The sequence below is a fragment of the Triplophysa dalaica genome, chromosome 14 (genome assembly GCF_015846415.1).
Source record: "Triplophysa dalaica isolate WHDGS20190420 chromosome 14, ASM1584641v1, whole genome shotgun sequence".
NCBI lineage: Eukaryota > Metazoa > Chordata > Actinopteri > Cypriniformes > Nemacheilidae > Triplophysa > Triplophysa dalaica.
In genome coordinates this window covers 8,581,914-8,597,354 of record NC_079555.1, presented here as the reverse complement: position 1 = coordinate 8,597,354, position 15,441 = coordinate 8,581,914, and the positions used below count along the sequence as shown (strand labels likewise).

Genomic DNA, 15,441 nt, shown 5'->3' with positions numbered 1-15,441 from the left:
TTAGGATTAACCCCCCCTAATGCATCACTCATAATGAGAGAAAAAAGTTTTAGACATAGTTGGCACTTTTCAAAATTACAAGAATTCTGAATGCAAATTTAACATGCTAAATAAAATATGCTATAACATAACTGTAGGCCTACATGTATTTTTAAATCTGAACAAATGTTACACGAGCGCAGTCAAACAACACGGCCGTCAGGTGTTTCCGACATCAAAGTACCGCGAGAGCGATTAGCAGGCACCGCTCTCGCGGTACTTTGATGTATGTACGGCGTTGATGTATGTTTGAAAAGAAAACGCCTCTTGCACATGACACAAAGTTTGAATTCCCGCAGCGCGTTGACACAGACCCGCACTTTCAAGCATGGAAGAACTGGCAATAGAAAGCATCAGCTTGTTAACAAAATCCTCGCTGGACACAGATGGACAAAAATTAGGTTCTTTAGGAGCGATTTTCATCATGCTCAAGTCCGCGCTGGGGGCAGGACTTCTTATCTTCCCCTGGGCGTTTGAGAAGGCTGGAGGAATTCATTTCGCTGTCACCGTGGAACTGGCAAGTAGATGCGTAAATGCTACAATAAACCCTTCCCAAAATAATATGGATTTATAACTAGTTTACATTTATTCATTTGGCAGAATGAACATTTTGTCAACACAATATTATTTGTAGTAAAACCATGTGGTTCTAAATAATCTTGTACTGCTTGTTTGAATATCTGATGCACTGGTTGGTATATTTCATTGATGATATCAACATGATCTTTATCATTTTAATATAGTTATTTGGCGTGTGGATTGAAGTTCATTCAAAACATGTTCACAATGTAATGATGTGTGACTCTCTTCTGTAGATTTCTCTTGTGTTCCTCATCAGTGGTCTGGTCATCCTGGGCTATTCGTCTTCTATAAGTGGACAAAACACATATCAGGCTGTGGTCACTTACATGTGCGGTCCTTCCCTAGGCAAGCTCTGTGAGATCTGCTATGTCTTCAATCTCTTCATCATATCTGTTGCTTTCCTGGTCATAGTGGCTGACCAGCTTGAGACATGTGAGCAATATAATGAAATTGTGGGTTCATTTCTCTTGCGGGTTTTGCATTCTAAATTAACGGTCCTTGTGTCGATGCATTGCCGTATATTTTTCCACAGTGTGTATCTCCATGTATGAGTTAATCACGGGCTTGCCAGAATCTGAGATGCCGTACCACTGGTACACAGACCAGAGATTTGCCCTGTTTCTCCTATGTCTCTTTCTCATTTTTCCTCTCTCTGTACCTAAGGAGATTAGCATACAGAAATATACTAGGTGAGAATATTTTCTCTTATGAGTCAGTTGACAAATACGGTTCACGAATCAAAACAGACAGTCTTTTAATAGTACGTATAAGTATTAATAAGTATCAGGTGTGTTTCAAGGCTTAGATTAAGTGTTGTGCAGATCAAGTCATACGAAGCAGAATAATGCGTAGCTTGACATAACGGCAATATAAATCCCTTCAGACTGATGTCAGTTCTGGTGTCACTGTCTGTTTATTTTATGTTAAATTATCCCTTAATTATATTTTTTGTAATCATTTTATTTACTTTTGTTCAGTGTTATTGGAACTTTTGCAGCCGCCTATCTCACTGTAGCCATCATTGTGAAATACCACACGAGGCCGGTCCATGAGATCAATCTGTCACCTCTTTACAGCAGTGGGTAAGTCTGGAGTGAGAAAGCTTTAAAAAAAAAAGGTAGAATACTTTGTAAAGAATAACAGCAATTCTTCAACATCATCCAGGTGGCCTTTACTTTGTTAAGTGCTTAAATAAATTAAAGTGATAGTTCACGCAAAAATAAAAAAAACTTGTAATTTCAAACCTGTATGACTTTCTTCCTTCCACAGAGTACAAAAGATATTGAAGAATATTATTAACCGGCACCCATTCACTTGGTTTTGTGTCCATACAATAGAAGTGAACTGGCGCCGGCGCCCTTTCTTCAAAATATCTTCTTTTGTGTTCTGCGGAAGAAAGTCATACAGTTTTGTAATAACACAAGGGTAAGTGAATGATGACAGATATTTCGTTTTTGGTTGAACTGTCCCTTTAAATAAATCCTTTTAGGAGATCAGTGAAGTAAAAGCTGTGTGATGATCATTTTTGTTTTTATTTTTATTTAGAATCAGCTCATGGGCTTCAATGTTCAGCGTTGTCCCGACTATCTGCTTTGGCTTTCAGGTTAGTGGGACAACACTTCTGACTAAAGACTGTAGGGTTGTATCCATTTATAGCCAAGTGTTTTTTGCTCTCACTTTTATTTAATTTATGGTCGGGGTCGAATTCAAAAAGTGCAAAGTTCGGCATCCAGACGGAGAGCTTTTGGATTTTTTCCTTTAATCTGGTAACTCTAGGGCAATGTCAGAAATGTAATAAAAGTCCAGTATGGTGGCACAGTAAAAAGAGCAATGTCTATTTCCTGAGGGTGATTGATTATGAGGCAGGGATGGAGAAAAGAGGGAATATAAAAAGAAACTGTGCAAAAGAGGAATTCATGAGAAATGAGCTGGTGAGAACAGCGTTCTGTTTTTTATAATTAGACCAATAGGAAAAGCTTTGTTAGACCTTATTGTAGACGGTGTTTTGCACACCTTAGGTTGGAACGCAGTCATGTTGAAGCTGATATTTTGTCAACTGTGTTTCAGTGTCATGAGGCCTGTATTGCTGTCTACAGTAGTATGAAGAACAGGAAGCTATCACACTGGGTCTTCATTTCTGTGGTGTCCATGTTCATCTGCCTCATCATCTATTCTCTTACTGGTCAGTTTGGTTCTGTACAGATTATTATATCTTCCCTTTTAAAAACTTTATATGAACATTAGTAGCATACCAATGATGTATGTTGTCCTTGTAAAATCTGTTAGGGCTAAGCTTGGTTCCCGTGCTGTATCTACAAATGCAATAAATAACTCCAATGTACTCTATTTTGTAGGAATCTATGGGTATCTGACGTTTGGAAAGAATGTTGCTCCTGATATTCTGATGTCGTACAGTGGGCGCGATGTAACAATGATCATCGCCAGGGTGCTGTTCGGGATCTCAATCATTACAATTTATCCTATCATTGTCCTGCTTGGAAGGTACTGGTACATGTTTGTAGGAGTAAAAAATCAAATGTTACGAAGATGACATTACTTCATTATGATACTTACATTGGTCAGAATATCATTTGTGTGCCTGCAGATCTGTGATTCAAGATCCGTTGTTAAAGCGCCGACGCAAACACACAGTGGTGACTGAATCCTACGAAAGCCGAACTCGTTTTGCCCTGACCACAGTATGGGTCTCAGTCACATTTCTCATTGCAGTCCTCGTTCCAGACATCAGCAAAGTGATCAGTGTGGTTGGGGGAATCAGTGCTTTCTTCATCTTTATATTTCCAGGTAATTCTACCTGTCTTTATATGTAGTAAATATATTCTTAGTTGTTTTATATTTATTTGTTTATACCTTTTTTTTTTTTGAAGGACTTTGCCTGATATTTGCTGTACAGTCAGGGTCAGTTTCTCCTACACTGAGGTGAGAAAAAAGATTAGACTTGCTTTGGATTTGTTCTAATTCTAATGTGTTATGTCTAACAAAATGAATACTTGTTCTATCACATCACATAAACAATCGTTTACTTTATTTTTTTTGTTCAGATATCTTCTTATTACATGGGGAATGATCACACTTTTCTGTGGTGCCTATATCTTTGGACAGAGTACTTCAATCGCAATGATGCAACTCATAAATGAACTCTAAATTTCTTTTGCAACTTGTATTGTTCTTGAAAATATTTAGCCAATTTTGTAAATAAGTTAGATTTAAAGCCCTACTGTTTGGTAATTATTTTAGTCATGGGTCCAAATTTTTTTGTTGTTGATGCAATCTTGTAATAAGAAGAAATGTAGCAATGATAATCCACCCTCATATGTGATACATCCCCCCAAAAAGATGTACATCTGTAATATTTATGTAGTGTCTTTGTTGAATGTTCTGCAATCTTTAATGACTCTTTTGCCCAGTTTCATTATCATTGTCGCTAAATTCATTCTTAGACTGTTATCTGTTCCAACTCTTGCCATATTAAAGCTATACATTTAACAGTAAAAAAGATACAGAATAAAGAGAGAGCAAGAGAGAGATTAATGAATTAATGTAATCAGAATTGTGAGAACCATCGTTTAAATATTTTTACGTACATGATGTTTTTAAGAACTACACTGTAAATGTTTTCAGAGGGTTATAGAAAATCTTGTCCAGGTGAATTAAGAAACCTGTTAAAAAAAACACAACGCCAAGTCCTTTTTTAGTACTTTATTGAATAGCAGCACTCTACATAATCTAGAATTTTAACAAATTTAAGACGAATATAATACTTTGCATCCCTGCAATAAATCTCTACACTCATAAGAGAGAAAGCCAGTTTACAGAAACATACAGAGTATAAGAAGTATTTCATCAAACAATGCCATTAAAAGTGACTGTTCATGTTTTAAGTTTGATTCATTTCATATATATATACTTTTCATCTTTGTTCCGTTTCTGGAACAATATAAAAGAAAATAAGAAATGCACAAAATCCATTTAAAGTAGCATAGCTAAATTCTACGGCAAATAATTTACTGGACATTCATTTGTAACATGCACTCACTGTGAGGAATCAACAAACCGAACAGAAGGCAGGATCGGTGGGAAAGCGAACAAAGGAATGTTGCAGTTTGGGCCACATTTGTTCTGTCGGGTATTGAATTGTTTATACACTGAGCCAAACCGAAGTCTTCCTGCACAAATATACCAGCCTCAGATTTACTCATCAACAAGCTTGAAATGTTTTAAATGGTTTGCTTTGAGACGTCTTATAAGGGACGTAAACGTTGCTTGTCCTGAGGCATAATCTGGTGCCAAATGTTTAAATATGACTTATAAAATGGACACGAATATCAGATGAATTACTATCAGTCAATGTCATTTTTCACATCTATGCATTTCAAGGTCTCAAAAAGCATAAACATCTATAGATAAAATACTCATGATAATTCTGTCCTCAATACTAATCACTCAGAATATTACAGTATTTGCACTAAAAATTCATTTAAGTAAACATTATAAGGATAGGCTACTCCAAGTACAGTGTATTGTGCTTCTGGATCACATCTTTATTTGGTATGTAATATGATTATAGGCCCTTTGACTAGCAGTATGCATCATGCTTAATGTTTTGATATAAATATAACCAGATTCTCTGCATGGCTCAGTGCGTTCCACGCTTCAAGAACATTCAATTCAAAGTACCTATAACACCAACTTATAACCTATAACAAGCATCACATTACATAACTCTATTATCATCCATGGACAAGCTGTATCAATACTGCACAGTTTTGTCTTCTCAGAAGTTGCACCATTTGGAAACCGTCACGTGTATTCAATGAGATGAAATAAATCACCCTCAATTACTTTGCAAGTTGTAAATACTGTAAATGCAAATGCAGTTTTCCTGATATTGGATATATGCATCAACCAAGTGCAGTTCCCAAATATTTCTGGGAGTTTTTAACGTCATTGCTGTATGCTGCTGTTGTGAAATAGAATAGGGAATAGGTTCTATGGCCAACATTCTCTCTAGTTGACACTGTACTTTTGGCTCGATTTCAAATGGATACTGTGTAAACAAGTAATTACAAAAGAGAGTGAGAGAGCAGAAAGAGAAGGGGCGAGTTAAGACAGCAGGGATTGTGACAGAGGATGGGGAGGGTGGAGGTTGGAAACAGAGGAGCAGAGCAAGGTATTCAGGCATAAGGCGGGATCGCTCCACGCGCAGACTGGCTCGTTTTTCATCAGTCTCTGCTCAGGCTGCACCAGGCGGCTGGAAATAGAGATGGATGGTCATTATGGATCGATCAGTATTAAAATGTGCTTAATATTTAATGCCTGAACTGCCTGTATTATGATTAAAACTCTAAGTTTATATATTTTAAACCTTAAATATTTTTTATACAAATGTTTTTATTAATATTATATAAAAATCACATTATATTAAAATGACAATTAACATGTCAGTCACGTTGATCTTTCGCTCTAAGTGGGTGATCTGGGCAATTTTTAACGACAAAAAGCACCAGACCTTTTGCCGCTACATGAAACCAAAGAACACATGGCAGCTTTGAAATACAAGAACATCAACTCTCCTCAGACTACAATGACAAAAATAAACGGCATCAAAGGCCGGTTGACACCACTGAAACTCACCAGGCACAGCGACGGCAGACACTGCCTCGGGCTGGCACAAAGTATCCACTTTCACATGCTGGAAGGCCTTGCATGCTGCCGTTTGATGGTGCCTGAGAGAGAAGCAGTGAGGGTTAGATGACCATAACAAGTGCCCTTGTTCCAGTACATCGCAAGTGTCAGGAAGATAAGACACATGTGGAATATATTGCAAATATATTTTGGAGCCAGTTTGAATTTTAATGCAACTTTACAAAAAACACTCTTGAAGCAAATTTTTTAATTTTTTTGATACTGTCATCAATTACTCCAAGTCATTGCAAAGCTTTAAGTATTGTCTTTCTCAGATCATATCTGATTCCTAATCGTGATTAATCTCATGAAAATAAAAGTGTTTACATAAATGTGTCTTTGTGTTGCGCATAATCATTTTGTATTTATAAATACAAAAATATACAGATAAATGTATATATATTTATAATTTTTTTTGGTGAATTATTATTATTTCCCTATAATTTAACATGTAAACATCAAACATAAAAATTTATTAATTTCATATTTTAATGCATTTGTGTGTTTACAAACACAAAGGTAATATTCACAGTACGCACATATATTATGTAAACACAAACGTTTATTCTGAATGCGATTAATCGTTTGACAGCACTAATATATAAATATGAAAAAAACGTAGCTCTGTACACTGTAGTAGACTTTGTGAGACATGTTTTTATTGCTCTTTACATGCTTTTTGTTTTTTTCCTAATGTTGACCTAATTGCGTCCATTGTTTACCCAACTTGTAAGTCGCTATGGATAAAAGGGTCTGCTAAATGATTAAATGTAAATGACTTAAACACTGGTTCACAGCAAGAATAAAAACAGTGTCATGTTTTACCTCTTCCACTCCTCCTCTCCATCCCAGAACTCATAGACCACAAAGGAAAGTCCATCAGGGAGCCGTACAGCAGTCACACTGCAGAATGACACTAGCAGTGAGAAACAACACTACACACTTTCATTTTCACACTTTTCAGACAAGCCAATCCGTCTAGCAAGCGGATGGAAACCTGTGTTTAATCTTATACAAACAAGCACTAAAGAAAACCAAGCGATGTCTTCAATGAGAAGTGCTACAAGATAATGAAGCTATTTACTCCTTTCCTATAGACAATGTAAACAGACCCTCAATCATCCATTGCACTACAGTATATGTCCCTCCACTTGATGGCAGTAACTCCTCACATATTTCTGCTTACTATTACTGCACTCCTTCAGGCAATAAAACCCAACCATGATTAGCTTTAATTCAATAGCATCTGGTTTATTAATTGACAACGGCCTAAACTCTTTCACAGCTAGTTCTAACAATTCCCATAGACCTCCATACAGATCCAATAGAGATAACAGACCTGATGCTAATAGTTGTTTAGTACTTATTAGGACAGTTGTAATGTGACAGGAATTTAAGAGAAAGCCGGTGGGGGGATGAGATAGACTGGACTTGTCGACTGCAAACATATGTGAACGGCACTATACCCACTGGGTCGCTTAACCAACATTTAAAGGCACAGTTCACCCAAAAATACAAATTCTGTCTTCATTTACTCACCCTCAAGTTGTTCCAAATCTGTATAGCCTAATTTTATGGTCTTATGAACACAGAGATTGATATTTGGAAGAATGCTTGTAACCAAACAGTTCTTGGCCACCATTGACAACCATAGAAAGAAAAATACAATAGTCAAAAGTACCCCAGAGCTGTTTGCTTTTGTGTTCAACAGAACAAAGAAATGCATAAAGCAATTTTTCCTACTATGGTAGTCAATGGTGGCCAAGAACTGTTTGGTTACAAGCATTCTTCCAAATATCTTTCCCTGTGTTCATCAGAACAATGAAATGTATTCAGATTTGGAACAACTCAAAGGTGAGCGAATGAAGACAGAATTTTTGGGTGAACTGTTCCTTTAAGACAAGATGTATTTCAAGAATAAGGGCATTGCAATGCCTGTTTAGAATTAATTTTCCAAATTATTTTAATACTGAATGTGTTTACCTAATAAAAATAATAAATATTAGAGAAGCAAAATGTCAGATAAAAGACACAGGGATGCTACAGAGACACCTATTCGGCCGCAAAGGGGTCTCTGTAGAAGCTTGCAGATGTTCTTACTGATCAATTATTCACCAGTGTGATGTAAACCATGACAGCAGCACAAAATACTGCCATCAAGGTCTCACCGACCAGAGTCTGGGAACTTCCAGAAGAAACCCTACAAAAGAACCCATTTTACTGGCTGCTCTTACATGAATATTTCATCATGGGGGATTTAAAAATGCTCTCAGTCGAGGGTTGACTGTAAGAATGGTGCTATTTCTATCTGGGTTAGGACTTTGGCCTGTGACTATAATGTCTTACTTGAGTAACTTACAAATTTTGATGTAGTATAGCACTATTCCGAACTTTTGAAAACAAATCAATTCATTATTTATTTTATTATTAATTCATGCAGATAAATAACAACACCCCTTTGCTGCCCTCTTCAACCAAAGGAGGTAAAATAATCAAATGTTACATAATATTTCCACAATCAAAGATAGATACACATTGATGAAGGTGTTTAAAGTATATGTCATATTGGAATCATAACATGATGCAACTACGTGTGTTTTGACACGTCAAGGACTTGATAAAACTTATATTGGGAATCACAATGTGTTGCTATATTGGGAGCTTGTTTTAACTGGAGCAAAGTGCTTCTTCTCCAGCAGATAAAAGCAAACAGAAAACATTAGGCATTTTAGTCTGACAGCACAAATACAAAGCACATCGAATATTTGAATTCTTACTGTCACATAACTGCTGGATTACCCTGTAAATTCAATAAAATGAATTGAGACATAAAGCAGGAAACAGAGTCACTAAAAGGTCAAGCTTAAGAAAAACAACCAGTTAACTTACTGGAAACAGTCTCTCTGAGTAGACACATCTTTCAGGTATTGTTTCAGAGCCTCGCAGAACTCTCCCAGCTGCTTTTGGGAAGCTTTCATCTCTTGGCGGATCAGGTACAGCGACTAGAGCGAGAGAGACAGAGAAAGAAGTTCATTAAAGAAGTTGTTAGATTACTTTCCAAGAATAAACTTAATGAAGTATTCTAGTCTGTGGGGATTTAGTTATGACTTGTGAGGTGAATTTTGTAATTAAAATGCATGCAATGTTGAAGAATACTAATAGACGATTTAATGAATGGATACAATCAGAGATCTTTAGAGACACAGAAAAGGTTCCTTAGTTGACCTTGAGTTATAAACTGTTTTGTTTTTGAGAAATGGCTTGGAAAAGCCTTTGAAATTACCTTAAAAGCTTTGCCCCTCTAGTTCTAAGAGTTACAATCTATATTAAACTATCAGAGTTACGTAAGATCTGCAGGCTGAGTATTACCGCATAGATTTACTCCTCGAGAAGACGGAAAAATAAATGCGAGGCCAGACGGTAAAATCAATACAGTCAGACACTTCATTAGTCTTTTGGACCATCTTCTAAGTAACTAATTAATTCCCAGTTAAATGTAAGTGGTGGTTGAAATGTGGGAGTGCGGCTGGCTAACTCAAATAGGAATGTAAAAATCTGGGGCCGAACACAAACAGCGATACTGTTACAACAGGTTAGTTTGATACGTTTAGAAACAGCACAATGATCAATCTAGAACTTAATGGCATTGAAATTTAACTGCTGCAGGTTTTGACATAATTGTACATTTCAAAAGTACAGTAACTTGTCACTCAGCCCACACTCTCATAAAGCGGTGCTGTCATCTAGAATCAATTTATTGAGTATGAGACATTTATGTGATTAAATAACTGATCTGAGCCTGTCATAGACTACGAGAAATTATAGGTTTCATTAAATGAATCCTTGTTTCCATACGGCAGAGAACCTGAGTATAGTTGACATAATACCAATGCATTTCTAATCCTAATATCTTCTAAATTTAATCTGCCTGCAAACAATTATTTTAAATCTGCAGTGCAGTACTATCCTGTAACATATTTATGTTGTCCTATAATAAGGGCTATCAAACAATTGGCTAAACATTATACTGTAATTATAATATGATAATGTCATCAATGACATTCACTGTCATTAATAACATTTGTTTGTTTCGCACAATATGCATTTTTGCCAGTTTGTGAAGATGAATATGCTTCTATAATAATTATGAAATTGGCATTATAATAGATAATTCCCTTGTAATAATATACGCGTACAATCACGGACAAGCGTTGACTTTTGAAAGACTCTATCCAGAACATTTTATACCTTGTTTCTACGACTGCTTCAGAATAGCATATAAGCATATTGCTTAACAAACAAGCGTCAAATAGTGCATTAGGATCTGTTTTTATGTTGTCAGGGTATTTCTGATAAACTACATGCACCGTGAGCTATAATTAAGGTGTTGCATCCATAGAGGATGCATTTTCCCAAGCGGACGGGAAAGATAAAACTAACCGAAACCAACAGGCACTTTCATTTGACAGCATTCATGCTTCCCGAAGGCCGGGGCAATAAAGACCTAATAATAATAAACCCTGAACTTAATAAAGAGCGCCCTGCCACCAAGGCTACATAAGAATAATTATGGGAACGTAAAAGGATTTAAAATCCAATTTCGACACGTGCCTGCATTGCAACTAAATGCTGTGATGTCTTTCATTAGTCTTCAGTGCTTTTTTAAACAACAAGAGGTTTCAGTAAGACCAAATGCAGTGGAATAAAACGATAAAAGAGCTTGACAGACTAAGCAAGTTAGCCATAGAGTCTCTGGGCTGTGTGGGATATGTGTGAACTCAATGTATTATTACAATCCTTAATTCTACCACTTTGATAGGAACTGGTTTAATTTATTGTAGCAATAGTTCTTGGTTTTATTACAACGTTTCAGGTAAAACTGGCTGAGAGAATCGCCGGCTGAATGTGTTCAGAGTGTTTTATATGTGTATGTGTATGTTTCAATGAAGCTCAGAAGGGATTCTAAACTAATGAACCCTAAAAACCCACATGCAGAGTGAAACTGCTTCACTTCTACATTATGCATCAGACTGGGAAACACATGCGTGTCGCACGCACACCCACAAAGCTATACAGTAAATGAGGTCCTCTTATAGACTCAATGGGCAATTCCGTGAAAATGTCAACCTTACCACAAAAAAAATAGTAATAGTAATACCATTTTACTATGGTAACAGCACAGATTTTGTGCTGATCAGATCGTGTGAGATCTCTCTTCAAATTTGTAACGCAATCGTTTTATTTTTAGTGCATGATTTTTCATAGTCAGGTAGGTGCCATTTTCAGGATTGTCACATCCATGACGCTACATATTCCTCATAAATGGACACATGGAAATTAATATAAAGTAACTTTTTTATGTTCTATAAAGAGGAATCCCTTCTTCATTCATTGGGTATTATTGCTTCAGGATTGTGCATTTTATTTTACAGAGAGACGATAAACTTTGTACGATCAAAGTTTATCGTCTCCCAAAAAACGCAGTTTTTTGTCACCTCCATAACGCATGTTTATTTCCCTTTTTATATTTTTTTTTACATAGTCTGACATTTTTTGATGTTAGACTCTATCAACAAGGGTTCAGTTAAATATAAACAGATGGTTTTAATATATTCGTAACAAATTCATTCACGCAGCCTTTTTTATGTCACATCCATAACACAAAATGTCACATCCATAACGCTGGATTTGCCCCAATGGTTTTCACACTAAGCTAATGATACAAAGCATTGAAAACTCATTCACATTATTGCACATTCAGATCAACAGATGTGCGATTTCCATGGTGTCAGTCCATCGGCATAATGATTTTAATCCCTGTATATTTTATCCCCTAACCCTAAAGATCAAAGAAGACTTTTTGCATTTTTAGATTTTCAAAAAAGATTATTCTGTACGATTTATAAGCTTTTTTACCCATTGTGACACGTGTCCCCATAAATTGGTGTGCATTCAGGTTTAAGTCCCCACCGAGACCCCCACTGGCCACACAAACACACACACATACAGATTTTTTTGAAGTGAGGAAAAACTCTGAGGTGTCTAAGGTACAATATGAGCCCATAAAAACAAAAGAAACCTTCAGAGGGTTAGAAATATTTCACCGTTACCATGGAAACTGGGGAATTCCGTCCCATTTCTTTTTGATTGCAATCTTTCTGCCCCCATTTTTCTTTCTGTGAAAACACTGACTTCATTGCATATTCCTCCCCCCTTAAACTTTAACATCAATATACATTAGCTGCATTGTTCATACCAGATTAAACCACTGCGACTTGACGACATAAATGGCAATGTACCGATAAAAGCAGCTAAGATCTTCCTCTCTCTCTGCATCCATCTCATCCTAATTCGCTCCAAATGAGCAAAAAGGACTTTCAGATATGCAGTTGTATAACCTCCTGAAATGACTCTCTCTTTTTCTCTGTTGTTTTATCAGCCAACAGCTGATTTATATTCCTCTATGCCAATCTAGACAAGCACTGCGGGTGGTGTGGGAGACTTTAAGTCAGAGAATACTGCCTATAAAGTAAACTGCTGAGCTAACAGATGCACAGGGCTGTTGGACTGATCAGTCATTAGTCCGGTCTCTGTAGACTAGAGATAAAAGGGAGGATTGCAGCGTTTTGACTTTCCATTCTATCAGCGATCTGCTATTGACTTCTTAATGGCATTGTTTCTCAATGCTGTGTTACAAATGAAACGTAGGAAAATATTTTAGATGTATGTATTTAAGCAGGTATACTTGAATGTTTAGTTTGACATCTATGACATCAGTAGTAACTGCAAGTTCATTAAAAATGTATGCATGTCTGTGTGTAGACAGTCAAATAAGGATTTAAATAAATATTTATAAGTTGTAATAATGATATGCTAATATATGCATTCATGGATATTCAAACACATAAAAGTGAAGCACAACTACTTTGATACATAAGTACATTACAGCGCCACTACAATTCGATGTGACCATTGTCATTATACAGTGATTTACTCTAGCTTTATCAAACCAGACGTTTAAATGTGTTATTATTGGAAATATTTGAAATGACTTTTCACATAAAAAGGTTCTGTAATCATTATTAGGGACACAGTAATAACCATCTACAGGCAAACTGAGTTATTTTGAATTGCGGCAAATGGTAAAATCATTGTCTTTTCTGCTCTGTATAGGAAATACAGATCCAGTGTGCAAAACCCTTGGTGATATTATTGCAGATGTCAAAACTAATTCTTAAAACATCCTCTTGGTTCCAAAATTAAGCTTGTATTATCAATAAACACACAGGCACATGACGGCACTTAGTGAGGGTGTTGGGTGGAACCTGTTCAATCCCTGTTTTGTCTCAAAAGTCGAAAAGTATTATTGTATTATAAGAGAGTCATTACATTTTCTCTGATCCCTCCGGTGACAATAAAATGAGAGTACATTTAATGGGAATCTGTGTGCTGGACTCTGGGTCTTTCACCACAGTGGAGAGCTCAGATGAATTAATATAGAAAGGGTTTCCTTTGGCAAAATCCTTTTAAAATGTTTAAATATAGTGTTTGGAATTAAATTGCATTTGATTTATTTGGAAAAATAGCTATATGCTGTAGAAACATTCATATCAACATTTTCTTTGCACTGCAAAAAAAGCATGTATGCATATCAGTGACAACATGACTTGCTTACTTACTATGAAGTACTAAAGTGAAAGCAGGACAGAGTTATTCCCAAACTTTCCCAAAATATTTAATTTGTATTATTTTGTCAATGATTTTGTCAATTGCCTTTCAAAACCACAAATTTAACAAGATCAAAGCGATCTGCTCCACCAACGTTATAACCGAAGGACACTTTCACCCTGCTGTGTATCAACCGTCCAAAGACCTTCACTGATTTGTGGCCTGGTGTGGTGTAGTGTGATACTGCTTCTTATCTTCGAGAGGCCAGAAAGACTTTCTGATTGTATTGAACACACAGAGTTGATGCTGACATACGAACAAACAAATGATCCTGAATCTTAAGAAATAGGTAGCTGCTAAGAAACGTCTCTGGCTAAAACATTCACAGGGGTTCATTCATTGGTTTTGCGAACTAACTGCATTATTGTAACAGAGGGAAAAGGTCATTTTCGGTCATGCATGCATGGTCTTGAGAATTTTGCATGTTTTTTGGTATAAGACATGCGTTAGTACTTACTGCGCTAGTTGTGCCATCAGTGTCTGTTAGTCGCTGATGTAGGTCAAACCAAACTGTCTGCAACACAAACCAGAACAGAAAAGCCACTAGTGAATTTACTTCTCCCCTCAGCCCTGACTGCTGCTCTCTGCCTTCAGATACTCAATGAAGTGAGGTGTTAGAGGATGAGACACTAAATCTTCCTGATGCTCAATATAACGTTAGGAAAGGATAATGCATTAGATTAAGAGAAAAGAAAGTTCTTTCACTGACAAATTATGTTCTATGCACCTATGTGTACATTAACCTGTTGCAAACCATCAAACAGATGTTTATGCTAATGAATCAATCATTTGCTCTGACTTCATGACAATTAAAGAATCTTCAATTCTGTAAGAGGAGGATATACATTCATAAACTGGAGAATGTTTACTACAAACAGATACAGTGTTTACACAGCATACCTGTATAAATCATGGCCTTACAACACCAAACAGTTCAGTTATACATTTCATTGCAGTTTTTTTACCTAAGATGGACCATTGGGGCTTTTTTAAAAATGTATTGTGTATTGTCCTGAAGGAAAGATGGACAGAGAAAGAAAGGGAGAACGACAATCGCTGCCTCGGGTGAAGTTGGGCTTACATGACCACCTGCTATGCAATGCTGACAAAACCAGGGCTGTACAGCACATGCTACGAAAAAATCAGTCTGTGCTAAGGATAAATGTAGTAGTACAGCACGTGTGCGATACAGTTTTGCAGGTGCATTAGACAGAGCCACTTGTTTGTGTGAAGTGCGTTTGTCGTTGTACTTGTTCATGTGAGAGGTTAACTAATGGCGCACTATTTATTTGTATTTTTTGCAATTAAAACTTGTTTTATCGAGTCCATTGATCTTGAGCATGATGATCTGCACGATGTGGGAAAACATGAAGGAATCACAAAAGA

General features: G+C 36.5%; 2 protein-coding genes across 2 annotated transcripts in view; one reads left to right on the top strand and one right to left on the bottom strand.

Moving 5' to 3' along the window:
* Positions 1-301: 301 nt before the first annotated feature.
* Positions 302-4,197, top strand: slc38a8a (solute carrier family 38 member 8a). Its single transcript, XM_056765923.1, has 10 exons — positions 302-556; positions 855-1,053; positions 1,154-1,310; positions 1,599-1,703; positions 2,167-2,224; positions 2,689-2,803; positions 2,976-3,123; positions 3,227-3,426; positions 3,510-3,561; positions 3,684-4,197. Exons 1-10 carry the CDS (start codon positions 368-370, stop codon positions 3,784-3,786), a joined length of 1,326 nt encoding a protein of 441 aa, XP_056621901.1. The 5' UTR covers positions 302-367; the 3' UTR covers positions 3,787-4,197.
* Positions 4,198-4,326: 129 nt separating this feature from the next.
* The window catches only part of necab2 (N-terminal EF-hand calcium binding protein 2), a 66,955-nt gene continuing 55,840 nt past the window's right edge, over positions 4,327-15,441 (bottom strand). Inside the window, exons 9-13 of the mRNA XM_056765925.1 lie at positions 14,513-14,569; positions 9,217-9,329; positions 7,153-7,230; positions 6,277-6,368; positions 4,327-5,893 (exon numbers count right to left, since the gene is read on the bottom strand). Coding sequence (XP_056621903.1) covers positions 5,865-5,893; positions 6,277-6,368; positions 7,153-7,230; positions 9,217-9,329; positions 14,513-14,569 — 369 coding nt within the window. The 3' untranslated portion in view covers positions 4,327-5,864. The remainder of the gene's footprint in view (positions 5,894-6,276; positions 6,369-7,152; positions 7,231-9,216; positions 9,330-14,512; positions 14,570-15,441) is intronic.